Source organism: Mustela nigripes, chromosome 16 (genome assembly GCF_022355385.1).
Source record: "Mustela nigripes isolate SB6536 chromosome 16, MUSNIG.SB6536, whole genome shotgun sequence".
Lineage (NCBI taxonomy): Eukaryota > Metazoa > Chordata > Mammalia > Carnivora > Mustelidae > Mustela > Mustela nigripes.
The window spans coordinates 57412902-57429353 of NC_081572.1; the positions used below are offsets into that span (position 1 = coordinate 57412902).

Here is a 16452-nt window from a genome sequence, read left to right on the forward strand (position 1 = left end):
GCAAAAGGGTAAGGTGGAAGGAGATGCCAGAAGACCAGCCGTGAGCTCTTTGGTCCCCTGAAGAAAAGGACAGGACAGGATGATGGGCTGCTCTCTACTGCCTTCCCCTACTGTCTGGCCAGGGACACCTGGGAAAGAAAGCAAAGGGGTGCACCATTCATTGAAGTCTCCCCACCAAAGTATATGTGGGCTGGGTATTAGGAAGGGCCGCACCCCACAAATCACCTCACTGGGAGGGGGAACAAAATGATTCAGCCCAGAGATGCTATGGGGAGGTGGGGGGCAGTGGCTGGTCAGACCCTGCTGGGAGAACTCCCCGGAGCAGGCTCTGAGCAGAGGGAAGGGACAAAGGTGGCAGGCAGCTGACTCCACCATGTCCTGCCAGGATCTGGGCAGCCCCAGAGTGAGAGCCTGGTGAGTTTTATTAAGACCTTACAGACTCACTCAGCCCGGGAACCTCCGGTGGCCTGGTCTTATGTCACACTTATGCGGACCTTTGCCTCGGAGCCCCTTACCTTCTGGGGGTCTTGGGCGGCAGGGAGGAGGGTCTCCTTCCCGCCCATCCTAGGAGTTAAGTGGAGAGTGGAGGGTGCACCGGACGGTGGGGGTAACCTGACCATACAGGCTGGAAGTCCTGCAACCAATGCTAGTAGGGGTGTTGGATGTCAGGAACAGGGACGGTCCTGGTCGCCGGACCTGCCACCTCGCCCCAATCAGTCAGGTTGGAAATCCCCGCTCCGCTCAAATACTCCTCCTCCGGGGGGTCCTCTTGGCCCCTGGAATTAGTCCCTTGCCTGGATACTGGACCTACTCGTTGCTCCAGGAGGATGGGCAGGTGCAGGTGTTCACCTAGGAATCTCAGGGCTCATTCATTGTCCCAAACCAGGAAACTCCACCGCCTATCTTCAAAGCTGTGCGCCAGAGCACTGGGTACGAGGACGGCGAGCGCCAGCGGGAAGAGGCGAAACCCCAGGTTACGCACTGACCCCGAGACGGTGACCACAAGGAGCGGGAACCCGGGCGCTCAGGGTCGTCCTGGAGGGCTGCACGGGATGGGGACCAGGCCAAGACCACACCCTCCTACTTCCCCAACGTTATTTCCTGGGAGGAGTCGGAGCTCGCGGGCGGGAGCGGAGATTCCCACACACGGCTCAGGAGTCGCGGGTGTCGGGGCGGGTAGTCCCAGCGCGCGCGACAGGTCGGCTCCGCCGCCAGTCGTGGTCCTAGGACCGCAGCCGGCCTGGTACGACCTCTAAAGGCGTCCGCGAGAACATTCTCGCGTCGGCTCGTTGGTCTAGGGGTATGATTCTCGCTTCGGGTGCGAGAGGTCCCGGGTTCAAATCCCGGACGAGCCCGGCTTTAGTTTTGGCGGAGACCGGAGCGCCCAGTAAGCGAGGATGGACGGAACGGCCGGCGCGCCACGCAGACCTCCCTACGAACTCCGCGCGGCTGGCCGAGAGCCTGGAGCCGATGCGGTTCGCTGGGAGGTCTTTTGTTCCGAGCGCACAGCCTGGTGGCCGGAGGGAGCTCGCTACGTGGCGCCGGGACCCGGGAGATGGACAGGAGGGCGCGGAAGCGTGCGGACGTGAGGCCGGCGCCTCGCGTTCCCGTCCCGCTTCTTCGCGGGCCGCGCGTGTCCCCGGCAGGCCGGCTGGGGTTGCGGATGACGGCGAGCAGAACGCGGCGGGACTTGTCACAGGCCGGTCTCCGCATCTCCGGGTCGCTCAGGGCCGGTCTGGGGCATGCGCGGGTCTCAGGTGGGCCCTTCCCGGAGCTCGGAGGGATGGAAGCCCGGACGGAGCGCGGTCAGGGAATAATATGCTCGAGCTGGAGAGCACCCCAATCAGCTCCTTCCTCGTTAGTATAGTGGTGAGTATCCCCGCCTGTCACGCGGGAGACCGGGGTTCGATTCCCCGACGGGGAGTAGCATGGTCCTTTTTTGCTATTCTTTTTTCAGCCTGCTCACAGCAAGGTTCCCCGGCCTGGACGTGGGGTGAACAGGTCCCTTAGAAACAAAGAGGCAAGGGAAGGGGGAAGTAAAGGGTAGTTGGTCCTGACTCTCGGACTCACCGAGTTTGTGTTTCGCCTTGGGCACCTTGCGTGGTAATTGTGCGGCTGAATGAGTCCTTTGTCCCCTCGGGTCAAGGAATGTGCTGACGAGATGCGTCCGCGGGCGAGGACCGAGGCGCACGGCCGGACGGACCGCACCGAGCCGTCGCCGCGCTCCCTCCGCGACTCGGTCGCGCGCTTGCGGGATCGGCTGGGCGTCAGACCTCGGTGCTGATTGTGCTTCGCCAACGGGGGTCCCCGCAGAGGGGCGATCTCGGAACAAGGGAAAAGATTTTAAAAAATAATCATGAATCTAAAAATAAACGGCCTTGCGTTGGCCGGGAATCGAACCCGGGTCAACTGCTTGGAAGGCAGCTATGCTCACCACTATACCACCAACGCCCGCTGGATAAAACGTTTCCTGACGCTGTATTTCAATATCTGAGCGGCCGCGTGGCCTGGGAAACGTGACTTCCGGAGAGCTGCGGGTGGACGTGGACGACGTGAACCCCGTCACCCCGCGAGAGACTGCGCTTGACCGCGCGCAGCTGACACAGGGGAAAGCGAGGTTCAGGTGACCTGAGTGAAGGGGCTTTCTGGGTCACTGGCAGAGCCGGAGATACATCGAAGCTTTGTCGGGATGGGGGGGAGGGGGCGGCGGCCGGGACGGCAGCGACACCGCGATGGCTTCGTCATTCCCTAAAAATAAGTCCCGAACACCAGTCGCTTCTGTGCTGAGCGAGCTCCGTGTGTCCCAGAGCTAAAGAGCTGACCTTCGCACCAAGTGCGCCGAAGCCCAGTTTCACCTACGGAGGGAGGGTCGTTCCCAGATGTCCACGTGCGGCTCCAAGAGCAACTCAGCCGATACTTAAGGGAGGGTCGGGAGGGCTTAGCTCCGCCCCTTGTCGCTGACGATCGATCTGTTCACGAGGTCCGGCCAGCCGCGGGTCTGGGAAGGCCTCGTGGCGCAACGGTAGCGCGTCTGACTCCAGATCAGAAGGTTGCGTGTTCAAATCACGTCGGGGTCATTGAAGCTTGCCATTTTCGACACCAGAGGTTGCGTTGATACTTTTCGGGTAAAAGTCCTCATTTCTATAATAGAAAAAAGAAAAAAAAAAAACCCTCAGTGCCTCTTTTTTTTTTTTTTTCTTTCCCCAAAGTATATGAATCTTCTCCTAATATACAAATTTAGGAATGTCTCCCCCCCAAATTTAGGAATTTATCTTGCATCTTGACTGTTTCAGTCAAATCAACCAACAGTGACATCTTTAATCTCATGGATATTTTAGGAATCGTAGGGCAAATCGTTCACTAACGGCTCCGAGTTCTTGCTCAGAACATGTCTCTGGAGCAATAAAGATTCTTTATTGGAAGGAGAGTAGCAAGAACTGATCATTATTATACGTAGCAATTAATTAAATGCAAATGTTCTCCAGACTTCTTCAAATGTCACTAGAAGCCTGGAGCCAAGTGCATTTTTGCTGCTTCCGGCCTATTGGGTAGGGGGCGGGGGCAACAAACAAATACAGGCCGGCCACTCCGTAGGCCTTGTCCACCCGAGCGGGAGATTTCTTCCTGGACATCTCTTTCCTAACAGTGCCTCTGTTCGAGGGCACCCGGCCTAGGCTGCAGAAGAGCTGTCGGCTTTCTGTCGGAGCCGTCACTGGTCACGTGTGCCCAGACCGAGGCAGACAATCCGCACTCCCTTGCACAGACTGTTGATGACTTAGGGAGGTGACAGCTGCCCGGGAGCTCTGACCACGTGACTCGGAAGGTATATGATGAGCACAGCCCGCAGCCCAGCTTCCCCAACAAGGCCCACCCTAAGCAGAGCACCTTTTAGGAGATACTCTGTCAAATAAATAAAATATTTTTAAAATAATAATTAATTGATTAATTATAGTGTGACAAAGGAAGCTAAATGATGTGGAGGAGAGAATTAGAACCTCTGATTACGTCAAAGAGGAATTTTAAAAAGAAGACAATAGAAAATAGTCCAGAAACTGTATACGTAGACTTAGTTCTTAAAATTTTACCCTGGAGCTTTACCTGTATGCCTTTTATTTCACCAAAAAAGAAAAAAAATAGGGCAAAGTTTTTTGTGGGTTTTTTTTGTTGTTGTTTTTGTTTTTTTGTTTTTTTATGTGTTAGATGTTTATTTATCAAGACAATTCCATAACCCAATATTCGTGCTTCATAGTTCAGGAACACAGGTCAGTGACAAACTTCAATTGAACTCAACCCAAAGAAATTCTTTACATTCCAAAATCACTTTGCACTCTGAAAGATACCAGCCCTCCTCATCTCCTCAAAATCTTTCCTGGAATCGTAGTGTCTGTAGAAATCTGCATATGCCTTCTTTCTTGGTCCCGCCACAGCAAACTTATAGAAAGCTGCAACCCCCAGGGATACAAGGAAGGCTCCAAAAACGTGAAATCGCAGACTCTTGGCCAGAAGGCCTCGCATCTGAGGTTCCGTCAAAGCACTGGAAGTCATGGTAGTTCTTCTCCTCTATGCCAACCTCAAACCTAACCTCCTTCCTAACTGATAATGAAATGGACGTCTAGGGCAAAGTTTATTAAGAGTTAATTAGTTGGGGGTGCCTGGGTGGCTCAGTGGGTTAAGCCTCTGCCTTTGGCTCAGGTTGTGATCTCAGGGTCCTGGGATCGAGCCCCTCATAGGACTCTCTGCTCAGCAGGGAGCCTGCTTCTCCCCCGCCCCACCCCCACCCCTGCCTCTCTGCCTACTTGTGATCTCTGTCTGTCAAATAAATAAATAAAATCCTTAAAAAAAAAGAGTTAATTAATTGAATAGTAGTTACACAAGTGTTTTTAAAAAGTATTCTTGATATTTGAAATATTTCATCACTTTTCGTGGTAAGATACACTTAAGGTACAATTTACTATTTTAACCATTTTAATGTGTACAATACAGGGGTCTGTAGTGTACTCACACAGTTGTGCACCAGTCACCATGATTTGATTCCAGAACATTCTCATCGCTCTGCAAACCTCGTAGCCAGCCGCTGGCAGTCACTCCCCACCTCAACCCCGATCCTTGGGAATATTGGCCAGGCTCCCCGCCCCACCCCACCCCCACAACCAGCCCCTTCCAGACCCTCCTGACTCTACTCCTCATTCCTGAAACAGGCTCACTGGAGGAAGATGAGAATTCTTGTCCTGAAACTTCTTTGGGGGATATCCCATTATCAGAAATTAAAGGGACTAACATCTGTGCCTCCCAAACATTATACTATCCTAACCATCCTGCCCTGACCTTTGGGTAAGAATCCAATTCTAACCCTTCCTAGTCTTGGCAAAATTCAGCCCTCGCAATAACAGTGGCAATTCCCCCCTTCATGGCACCTCAAGAATCACTGGGGTTAACAACAGAGATTTTGTTCATGAACTTCAACAGGCAGCTGATGGTTGCCTAGCGGATAAACAGATAGCTTTTGTTTTGTTTTGTTTTGTTTATGAATAATGCAAATCCCGATTGCATGCTGGCACATCAAATATTCCTGAAAGGCCAAATAGCTTCAGGCATAATGGGCAAGTGGGAATTTAAGGACTACGGACTACGGGGGCAAGGACAGAGCATTGGATCTATCAGGGTACGTCCTACCCATGCACTGTGTCCCCTGACAGATTCCAGAAAAATCACCCTTCGCTAGGTCATGAGGAATAAAGTACTGGGCAGGTGATGGAATTTTTACAAAGCTTTTCATTAGCTGGTCTCTCCATGCCAAGTATGTTGATGAAGGCAAGGGAGTGTCATGGGCTCCCTGACCTGGGGATGCAGGGTTAGGTGGCTGACCCTAAGACACTTTACCAGTCTCCTTGGCAGTAGTCATGGGATGCATTTTTGGCCAGCGAGAAATCTCTTGGGTCCTTCTGGAAAGACTTCTGCTCATCCTGATTAAGGGGGCCGAGACCGTTGGCAGCCATCTGGCAGTCCTAAGGGACATGTCAATAGAAGCACAGGAAGGCCATTCTACATCTCCAACAAAACAACCACCTACCTGCTGACTTATTGCTAAGAGAAAACAGATCCCTATTGTTTGTGCCACTGCTGACTATGTTTTCTGTAACTTTCAGCCAAAAGCATTACGCAGCGCTGGAGAAACCCGTAAGGACTTCTTGGATTTATCATATGAAAATGGTGTTTCTGTAGATCAAGGGATTGGCTCTTAGTGGTTTCACATCTTTCACTCACACTCTATAGCTAAGAACCCTCTAGGTCTGTAGGTGTGTGTCAGTTAGTACGCTTTTGACAGTGAATAACGAAACTCTTGAGTCAACGCATTAGGGAAGAGACCTACAGGTCCCTATAAGGAAAGTGCAAAATGGGCATTGAGAGGCTGAACGACACCATCAAGATCTTGGGTTCTTCCCAGACCTTCTACAAAGCTAGCTTCCTTTTCAGGCTGCTCCCTTCTGGAGCACCACCAGCAGCAGCAAGGTGGGCTTTGTGGAGAAAAGGAGTTTCTGCCCAGCATTCTGGAAAAGAATCATAAAGTTCCCATTCACTGGGTTGCTTGGGTCACAAGCTGATCCCTGAACCAATGACCAAGAACCGGGAGTAAAAGATGTTGACTCATGTCAATCAATCAGCATCCGATCCCAGACCTGTGCAAGAAACTTCTAGGTGCCTTCTCGAAGTGTGAATGGCCAGAGAATGGACACTAGCTAGACAACCACACTGTCCACTACAACAGGTCTCCATCAAGTTAGGGATTGGGAGTTGGCAGAAACAGAAACGGACTACAATGGAAACTGACTACCCAGAAGTGGGGGGCGGGGCAGGTGGTTCCCTAAAGCCAAGTTCAGGTGTTGAAGAAAGAGGAAGGGTGCTGGACACGTGACACTTACAAATACCCACTACTTGTTCCACAGGAGGCCCCCAGATGTACTTATTAACCCAATTATGACATCTGTGTTTGGAAAGAGCAGAGAGGAAGGGAGTGTGGCGAGAAGGAGAAGAGTTAGGGTCCATCCAAACAATGCAGCCACCGTGGGGAGACCTGCATAGAAAGGTCTGCTGGTGGAAAATTCCTGCTACAGATGTGAGGGCAAGACTTTAAAGGATAAAATAGTAATGACTCAAAAATAAACCCATGCAGACAATGGAACAGAATAAAGAGGCCGGAAATATGGAGATCCAAGTATCTACTATCACAATATATCAGGAGTAGTGTGCTGTTTTTAAAGATTTTATATATATATATTTGAGAGAGAAAATGAGCAGAGGAGGGGCAGATATCTTTTTGAATCTTGCTTTCCTTTCCTTTGGATAATTGCTCAGAAGTGAAATTGCTGGGTCCTATAGTAGTTCTGCCTTTAAGTTTTGTTTTTTGGGTTTTGTTTTGCTTTGTTTTGTTTTTTGTTTTTGTTTTGTTTTGTTTTGTTTTTTGTTTTTGTTTTGTTTTGTTTTGTTTTTTGTCTTTAAGTTTTTGATGACCCTCCATACTGTTTTCCATGCTGGCCACACCAGTTTGCATTCCCACCAGTGCACGAGGGCTCCCTTCTCTCTACTTCTTTTTTTTTTTTTTTAATTTTTTAAAATTTCTTTTCAGTGTTCCAGAATTCGTTGTTTATGCACCACACCCAGTGCTCCAAGCAGTACGTGCCCTCCACAGTACCCACCACCAGGCTCACCCAACCTCCCATCCCCCGCCAAAATCCTCAGTTTGTTTCTCAGAGTCCACAGTCTCTCATAGTTCGTCTCCCCCTCCAATTTCCCCCAACTCTCTTCTCCTCTCCATCTCCTCATGTCCTCCGTGTTATTCCTTATGCTCCCCAAATAAGTGAGACCATATGGTAATTGACTCTCTCTGCTTGACCTATTTCACTCAGCATACTCTCCTCCAGTCCCATCCATGTTGTTACAAAAGTTCGGTATTCATCCTTTCTGATGGAGGCATCATACTTCAAAACTGAATCAGGAAGAAATAGGCAACCCAAATAGACTGATATCTAGTAATGATATTGAAGCAGTGATCAAAAGCGTCCCCCAAAACAAGAGCCCAGAACTGGACAGATTCCCTGGAGAATTCTAAAAAACATTAAAAGAAGAATTAATACCTATTTTCCTGAAGCTGTTTCAAAAAATTGAAGCAGAAGGAAAACTTCCAGACTCTTTCTATGAAGCCAGCATTACCCTGATCCCCAAACCAGGCAAAGACCCCACCAAAAAGGAGAGTTTCAGACCCATATCCCTGATGAGTATGGATGCCAAGATTCTCAACAAGATCCTAATTAATACGATCAAACAGTACATTAAAAAGATTATCCACCATGACCAGGTGGGATATATCCATGGGATGCAGCGGTGGTTCAATATTCACAAATCAATCAGTATGATAGAACAAATCAATAAGAGAAGAGAGAAAAACCACATGGTCCTCTCAATTGATGCAGAAAAAGCATTTGACAAGATTTGGCATCCGTTCCTGATTAAAACGTTTCAAAGTATAGGGATAGAGGGAACATTCCTCAACTTCGTAAAATCTATCTATGAGAAACACACAAAGAATATCAACCTCAATGGGAGAAAACCTGACACCCGTCTCTCTACTTCTTGACCCAAACTTGGTTTTTCTTTCTTTCTTCTCCCCCCGCCCCCCCGAAATTGGTTTTTCTTGTCTTTTTGATGACAACCATTCTAACAGGTGTGAGGCTGAATCTCATTGTGGTTTTGATTTGCATTTCCCTAATGATTAATGATGGTAAGCATCTTTCATGTACTTGTTGGTCATCTGTAGGTATTCTCTGGAAAAATGTCTATTCCAATCTTCAGCCCATTTTTATTTATTTATTTTTAAAGATTTTATTTATTTATTTGACAGAGAGAAATCACAAGTAGGCAGAGAGGCAGGCAGAGAGAGAGAGGAGGAAGCAGGTTCCCTGCTGAGCAGAGAGCCCAATGCGGGACTGGATCCCAGGACCCTGAGATCATGACCTGAGCAGAAGGCAGTGGCTTAACACACTGAGCCACCCAGGCGCCCCTTCAGCCCATTTTTAAAAAGATTTTATTTATGTATTTTTTATTTGACAGACAGAGATCACATGTAGGCAGAGAGGCAAGCGGCCTGGGGGTTGGGGGACAGGCTCCCTGATGAGCAGAGAGCCCCATGCCGGGCGGGATCCTAGGATGCTGGGATCATGACCTGAGTGGAAGGGAGAGGCTTAACCCACTGAGCCACCCGGGAGCACCCCATTTTTAAATCACATTGTTTGGGGTTTTTTTTGTTTGTTTGTTTTTTGGGTTTTTTTTTTTTTTTTTTTTTTTGCCATTAAGTCCTATGAGTTCATTAGCTATTTTGGATATTACCCCTTATCAGGTACATAATTTGCAAATATTTTCTCCCATTCACTAGATTGCCTTTTCATTTTGTTGAGTTTTCTTGGCGGTGTAGAAGCATTTAGTTGGATGTAGCCCCACTTGTTTGTCTGACTTTTGCTTTTGGTGTCAGATTAAAAAAGAAAGAAAGAAAAGAAAATTGCCAAGACCTATGTCAAGGAGTCTACAGCCTGAGTGTTTTTCCAGGAATTTTATGGTTTCAGGTCTTAGGTCCAAGTCTTTAACCCATTTTGAGTTAATTCATGTGTGTAGTGTTAGAGCGGCCCAGATTCCCTCTTTTGCAGGTGGATGTGCAATTTTCCTAGCACCGTTTTTGAAGGGGCCACCTTCTTCCCACCCTTTCCCATTACGTATTCTTGGCTCGACTTCCAGAAGCTGACTGACCACGTGCTGGTCCACGGGACCGTTTTTAAGTCAATCCCGGCTGTTTCAATGACTGCACCTTTGTGATGCAGTCCGAGCCCAGAAAAACCAGAAAGCGTAAACCTGTGGCTCTGTTCTTTCTCAAGATCGCTCTGGCTCTTTGCGTCCTTTGGCGGTTCCAGACGCAATCGGTATTTTTTTTTTCCTGTTTCTGTGAAAATCGCCGTTGGAATTTTGGTGGAGATTGCGTGGAATCTGGGGCTTGCTCCGGGTAAAGGGCGGCCTTGAAATTCTGCGGGGAACGAGTGGTTTGTGTAACAAACGGTTCTGCCACAACGAGCTCCCCGCCGGTCGAGAACAAAACCCTGGTTCCTACACAGAGAAGGAGACATTCCGGATGGATGGAGATTTGCAATTAGTGAAGGAAGAAGACGTGAGAACTCCGGGCTCTGAGATGCCGCGGCTTTCCGGCCCCGAACCTCCGGTGGGCGGTGTCTGGCATTCCGCCTCCCGCATTGGGTCCCACAGCCTACGTCACGGGGAGTCTAGCCAATGAAAACCGCGAACGGACAGCGTGCTCAGCCAATGGGGCCAGGGCGGGAGATTTGAAAGGGCCTCGGAGGGGGCCCGGCCTGGCAGGTTCAGTCGTTTGCCCGCGGCCCGGGGGTGGCTGTGCCACGGGCGCCAGGTGAGCTGGCGGGCTTTCGCGGGTCTTGCGCTGGGAGAGGGCAGGTGATCAGGCAGGTCAGGGGTCCGTTGGGCGGCCCGCGCGCACCCGCCGGGCTCCTGAAATCTCAAGAGTAGAGGGAGGGTCCTGAGAGGGGAGTCCGCAGGAGCAAGGCGGGGCGGCAAGACGAGCGCCCCGCGCGCCTGGAGGAGCCTGCGATTTGGGCAGCCCCCTTTCCCCAGCCCCCGAGCCGCGCTTCCGCCCCGATCGGTCCGACCCCTCCCTCTCTCGCTCCCTCTTTCCTTCCTGCTTCTGACAGCCTGTCTCCCTCGTCTGCCCAGCTCTCCTCCCCCTTCCTTCCAAGGATGGCCCAGAAGGAGAACGCCTACCCCTGGCCCTACGGCCGGCAAACGGTAAGGACTTGCCCACCTCCCCTCCCCCCGCCCGCAGGGAGAATTCCTGCCTGGGGACTTGGGGTCGTGCGGAGGACGACCCTCCGAGTCCTCCCCGCTTTGCTCCAAGGAGTGGGTCCCAAGACTTTGCTGGCGGAACCCGGTCTGGGCATTTGCAACTACACCCAGTCGGTTCCGCCAGCTTGAATCTGATCAGCCTAGGAGGAGCTCTGCAGGGTTGAGCCTACTTGTTGCCTACACATATGGTATCTGGGACTGAGCAGGTGGGTTTGCCCTGGGGGCCATGACCCCCAGTAGGCTAGACAGGAAGTAGAGAGAGACTCTGAACGGGCTTTTTATAAGTTTAAAAGATTCAGGATATATTAAATTAATAATTTGGAATATGTTTTAGCGACTCGTATGAGATCAGAATCTAAATAGATTTGTTTTCCAGTTGTCCTAAGACCTTTTACTGTACAGTCTGCTTTCTGATTTGAAATGCCACCTTTATTACATAAAATGCCCACCTCTATGTGGATGTGTTTCTGGACTCTTATTTGTCCCACTTGCTTACTTATAAATTCTGTACTGATATCACTGCTTGGGAATGGGTTTTTAGGGCATGAGGCTTTCTTCTCTAGGCTAAGAAGAAGGAGGGAGCTCTCATAGGCTTTGCTCCCTTTCGTGGGGCTTGGGTATCCTGAAGGGTCCAGCTATCCCCTTGTCCACCAGCTCCCGCCCTCATGCAGCACTTAGCGAGGCTGGCAAGAACAGAGTCTGAAAGAGAAACCACGGTTACTTCTTCCACACAACTTCAAAAGGTTGTGTATATTACTCTGAAACGCTGCAAGAGAGAAATAGTGCAGGGCCATCAGAGTAGCGCTCGGTGTCTCCAAAGCCGGTTGTTGCAAAGGGGTGAACACTGGAATTTGCTGCAACCTTCAAGACCTCCAGGGCCTTATCTAAACCTTAATATACTGAGTTTTATTTTTTTCTAATTAAAAAAAAATCTTTGAAGATTTTATTTGTAAGTAATCTCTACACTCAACACAGGGCTCAAACTCACAGCCCTGAGATCAAGAGTTGCATGTTCTACTGACTGAGCCAACCAAGTGCCTCTAGACTGAATTTTAGGGGGCTGTGAGAATGTTTCTGCTAGAATTGGGGGGGGGTCTTGTTGTTGTTGAAGATTTTATTTATTTGACAGACAGCTCGAGAGAGGGAGAAGCAGGCCTCCCCCTGAGCAGGAAGTCCGATGGGGGTGGTGGGGCTCAATCCCAAGACTCAGGGATCATTACCTGAGCCAAGGGCAGGCTTAACAACTGAGCCACCCAGGCGCCCCTTGTTTTTTTTTTTTTAACCTGACCCTCTACTCCCCAGAGGGGTGGGGTAGGTCAGGGGGAATGAATATGGGTTTGCAGATGGTACCGTAGAGGTTAGAGGGTTTCATGCATGAAAATGTGGTGTGGCCAGGGCCAAGGAGGTGAAATGTTCAATGTTGGGGTGAGTCCTCTGCTCCTTATCTTAGACCAAACTAGGTCACTTATGAAGAACCCATTTTAATACGGAGCAAAGAGTGGGGCCTTGGGCTGAGTAAAAAACCATGGTCTCAGTGTTCTTCCTGGAACAGGGGGTGGCTGGCCGGCTGGGTGGGCCGACAGCAAGTACTGAAATGCTGCTTCTAGCACATTCCAACCCGCTCCCCGGGACAAAGGCTCCCTCAGAGGTTCCCGCTGCTCCTTCTCAGACTCAGGCTGGCCTGAACACCCTGCCCCAGCGAGCCCTCCGGAAGGACCCTGCCACGCCGTCTGCACTTGTCCTCATGAGCCGCTCCAACACCCAGCCCACAGGTAATGCAGACGCAGGAGGGGACTCAGCTGAGCAGACTAGGGTCTATGGGGAGGGTGCCAGGAGGAAAATGTCAAGGAGGGGGCCCTCAACTCCCCTGTTGTTTCATTAGCTGCCCCTGGCCAGAAGGTGGTGGAGAACAGCAGTGGGACCCCCAACTTCCCAACGTGAGTACCCAAGCCTTGTGACGGCAGTTAGAGCAGGGGGGAGAGCAAACACGGAGGACAGCAGGGAGGTGGCCACTCATGGCAGGAGCAGGGATGTAGGCAAGAAAGCATGATCCGTCCTCACTTCCCTTGGGAGAGGAGTGGCAGGGCTGCGGACCTGCAGGGCTGAGGGGGAGGGGGACACGCAGCCCCTTCGCGTGACCCACCAGCTGGCACTAGCCTGCCTTCCCCCCACCTCTCATCAGGCGCTCCTTCACCATCGATGACTTTGAGATCGGGCGTCCTCTGGGCAAAGGCAAGTTTGGAAATGTGTACTTGGCTCGAGAGAAGAAAAGCCATTTCATCGTGGCTCTCAAGGTCCTCTTCAAGTCTCAGATAGAAAAGGAGGGCGTGGAGCACCAGCTGCGCAGGGAGATCGAAATCCAGGCCCATCTGCAGTATGAGCCCTGCCCTCCGCTGACCTCAACCCCTCTGCTCCTCCCCGGGCTCCTCTTTTACCCGCTGCCCCCGTCCAGACTGCCCCATAGTGGTTCCTTGGCCCATGGAGCTCCCAGCCCTGGTCAAGGATCCCACAGAGCTCCCAGCCCTGGCCAGAGCCCTGAATCCAGAGCCCTGGTGAATCCAGGATCACCCCCTGTCATCACTGCCAGCCCCCCATCCTTGGCCTGGTCTAAATGCGACCCCACTTTACCCCACCTGGCACTGTCATCTTTCCCAGTCCCTTAGGCCAGGATGCAACCTGAGTCCTGCCCTATCTCCTCCAGGCATCCCAACATCCTGCGTCTCTACAACTATTTCTATGACCGGCGAAGGATCTACTTGATTCTGGAGTACGCCCCCCGCGGGGAGCTCTACAAGGAACTGCAGAAGAGCCGCACCTTTGACGAGCAGCGCACAGCCACGGTCTGAGCGTGTGGGCGCTGGGGGGCACCGGCAGGGGACCCGAGGCGGGGGTCCGTGCCGCTTGGCACTGGAGGCCCAGGCTTGTCTGACCTCCTGTTGTTGGTGCTCCCAGATCATGGAGGAGCTGGCCGATGCGCTAATATACTGCCACGGGAAGAAGGTGATTCACAGAGACATAAAGCCAGAGAACCTGCTCCTGGGGCTCCAGGGAGAGCTGAAGATCGCAGACTTCGGCTGGTCCGTGCACGCCCCCTCCCTGAGGTATGGTGGGCTTGGGCGTGAATGACAGGCGCGCTCAGGGTAGCACCACTCCTGATCTTCTTGGTCTGCGGAGATGTGCGGGTTTGTCCTCATGTGCCTATAGACACAGCAATCTCTTGACAAAGATAGGAGACCCCCTATTCTGTTGCCCAGATTTTCTGGGACCCACTCACCGCATCACTGAGAATAATCCCACCTCGCTTGTAAGGCTTCATTATACTATTATAGATGGACATTTAACCTGGTCCATTTCTTTCTTTTTTTTTTTTTTAATATTTTATTTATTTATTTGAGAGTGAGCAAGAGAGCACAAGCGGGCGGGAGGGACAGAGGCAGCGGGAGACACAGACTCCCCACTGAGCAGGGAGCCCAGTACGGGGCTGGATTACCCCGGGATCATGACCTGTGCCAAAGTCGGACGCCCAGCCTGATCCATTTCAGCCAGACCTGCCCAGTGGGCTTTTGAGACAGCCCTAGTTTTCCCATTCCCAGTAATTCTAAGATGAGCGTTGCACTTATTTTTTTTTTTTAAGATTTTATTCATTCATTCATGAGAGGCAGAGAGAGAAGAGGGAGAAGCAGGCCCCCTGGGGAGCAGGGAGCCAGTTGCAGGATCCGATCCCAGCACCCTGGGATCATGACCCGAGCCGAAGGCAGACCCTCAGCCGACTGAGCCACCCATCGCCCCTGAGCATTAGATCTGATTATTTTAAGATCTATCCCTCCTGGTGGAAATTCTGGGGCTGTATGGGATTCCACCCTGGGACTGTGGGTTCTGTCTTTACCCTACCCCTGCCCCAAAGGGCCCTGTCAGAGCCCGTTGACACAGTCCCGTGGAGCATCCTGCGGTTACTCGGCTGCCTGTGGGGCAGCCGGGAAAAGAGAGGTGGTTTTTCACCTGGGATCGCTGCCCTCCCCCCGCCACCCCCCATCCTACCCAGGAGGAAGACGATGTGCGGGACGTTGGACTACCTGCCCCCGGAAATGATCGAGGGCCGTACGCACAACGAGAAGGTGGATCTCTGGTGCATTGGGGTCCTCTGCTACGAGCTGCTGGTGGGAAACCCGCCCTTCGAGAGTGCTTCCCACAATGAGACCTATCGGCGCATCGTCAAGGTGGGAGGGCGGCCTCCGGGGGCAGAGGCCAGGGGCTGGCAGGCGCTGGGCACCCTGGAATTCTCCAGATGGATTGGGGGGGGTGGCCGAGGGTAACACTAAGGGGGCCCTTGTCCTTTCTCGACTTCTGCAGGTGGACCTGAAGTTCCCCGCCTCCGTGCCCTCGGGAGCCCAGGACCTCATCTCCAAGCTGCTCAGGCACAACCCCTCCGAACGGCTGCCCCTGGCCCAGGTCTCCACGCACCCTTGGGTCCGGGCCCACTCCCGGAGGGTGCTGCCTCCCTCCGCCCTCCAGGCTGTCCCCTGACTTGCTGCTCTCGTTGATTCAGTTGTGTCTGTTTGTGTGCCTGTATACGTGGAGTCAGAAGGAGAGGCACCTGGCTGGCTCCTTTACCTGTCTTCTACCCCCTGTGTATTTAATAAAGGCTGAAGCTTTTTGTACGGATGAGTTTAGATGGTTTACATTCACGTGGAGACTGCTGGGGGTAGGGGGTTCCCCTAGAGGGAGAGGATAGTGAGAATTCCACACCCATCCTCCTTCAGCTCCCCCCACCTGTCCCCCCTTGTTTCTTCCCCTGCCAGGGCTGCTGGGGTCTCTGTCCCCTCAGCTGCGCCTCTAGTCTTTCCTTCTGGCTCCACCTCTGCCAGCCTAGGAGCAACTGAACAGGGCCTTCCCCCAGAAGCTATCTCTGTATTACTGCTCTGCTGAGGTTCGGGCCCAGGACACAGAGAGGTTGCGGAGCCCACTGAAAATCACATAGCTAGTAAGTGGGGAGAGCCCGGTTTTAAAGTCTGTATTCCTTAACGCCGCGCTAGGATGGTCCTATCGATACTTTCGGGTGGCACACACTTATTTTATGGGCATATGGATCCCAGAACTGGAACAAGATTTGCAGTTTTTACCATTCCTGTGTAGTCCAGGGGAAAAGGTTCCTTACCAGATTAAGAAAGGGTTTGGTTTTTAGGTGCCCTCACTAGATGTCAATTTTCTTCAAAGGCTTTCTCTTCATCTATTGGTTATTTGCTCGTTGAATCAATGTAAGGTATGGGAATATATTTTCTTTTTTAGAGTTCATGCAGTTTTTTTTTAAAGCTTTTATTTTTTTAAAGATTTTATTTATGTATTTGACAGACAGAGATCACAAGTAGGTAAAGAGGCAGGCAGAGAGAGAGGAGAAAGCAGGCTCCCCGCGGTGCAGAGAGCCCGATGTGGGGCTCCATCCCAGGACTCTGGGATCATGACCTGAGCTGAAGGCAGAGGCTTTAACCCACTGAGCCACCCAGGCGTCTCTTGTTTTTTTTTTTAATAAATGTTCTTATTTTT

The 16452-nt window shown here is 51.6% G+C and overlaps 1 protein-coding gene and 4 non-coding genes across 12 annotated transcripts; 4 read left to right on the forward strand and 1 right to left on the reverse strand.

Moving 5' to 3' along the window:
* The first annotated feature begins 1139 nt into the window (after nt 1-1139).
* Nucleotides 1140-15576, forward strand: AURKB (aurora kinase B). 8 transcript variants are annotated; one of them, XM_059378864.1, is made up of 9 exons: nt 1140-1869; nt 10783-10854; nt 12464-12683; nt 12794-12848; nt 13094-13285; nt 13613-13751; nt 13864-14012; nt 14954-15128; nt 15262-15576. In XM_059378864.1, exons 1-9 carry the CDS (start codon nt 1303-1305, stop codon nt 15433-15435), a joined length of 1743 nt encoding a protein of 580 aa, XP_059234847.1. In that variant the 5' UTR covers nt 1140-1302; the 3' UTR covers nt 15436-15576. The 8 variants fall into 8 exon arrangements, with proteins under 8 accessions (XP_059234847.1, XP_059234848.1, XP_059234849.1 ...); XM_059378865.1 differs by having other exon boundaries at nt 1141-1869; nt 12548-12683; XM_059378866.1 differs by having other exon boundaries at nt 1144-1869; nt 12581-12683.
* Nucleotides 1284-1355, forward strand: TRNAP-CGG (transfer RNA proline (anticodon CGG)). Its single transcript has one exon. It is a non-coding gene; the product is annotated as a tRNA-Pro (tRNA).
* Nucleotides 1853-1924, forward strand: TRNAD-GUC (transfer RNA aspartic acid (anticodon GUC)). Its single transcript has one exon. It is a non-coding gene; the product is annotated as a tRNA-Asp (tRNA).
* TRNAG-UCC (transfer RNA glycine (anticodon UCC)) lies at nt 2380-2451 on the reverse strand. Its single transcript has one exon. It is a non-coding gene; the product is annotated as a tRNA-Gly (tRNA).
* Nucleotides 3006-3077, forward strand: TRNAW-CCA (transfer RNA tryptophan (anticodon CCA)). The gene has a single exon. It is a non-coding gene; the product is annotated as a tRNA-Trp (tRNA).
* Nucleotides 15577-16452: the final 876 nt, after the last annotated feature.

Excerpts from the sequence above, each read along its gene's own strand:
- AURKB (XM_059378864.1), top strand. The coding sequence starts at position 1,303 with ATGATTCTCGCTTCGGGTGCGAGAGGTCCCGGGTTCAAATCCCGGACG. Across the intron at positions 12,684-12,793 it reads CTCCAACACCCAGCCCACAG|CTGCCCCTGGCCAGAAGGTG; the intron begins GTAATGCAGACG and ends TTGTTTCATTAG. Across the intron at positions 13,286-13,612 it reads GAAATCCAGGCCCATCTGCA|GCATCCCAACATCCTGCGTC; the intron begins GTATGAGCCCTG and ends TATCTCCTCCAG.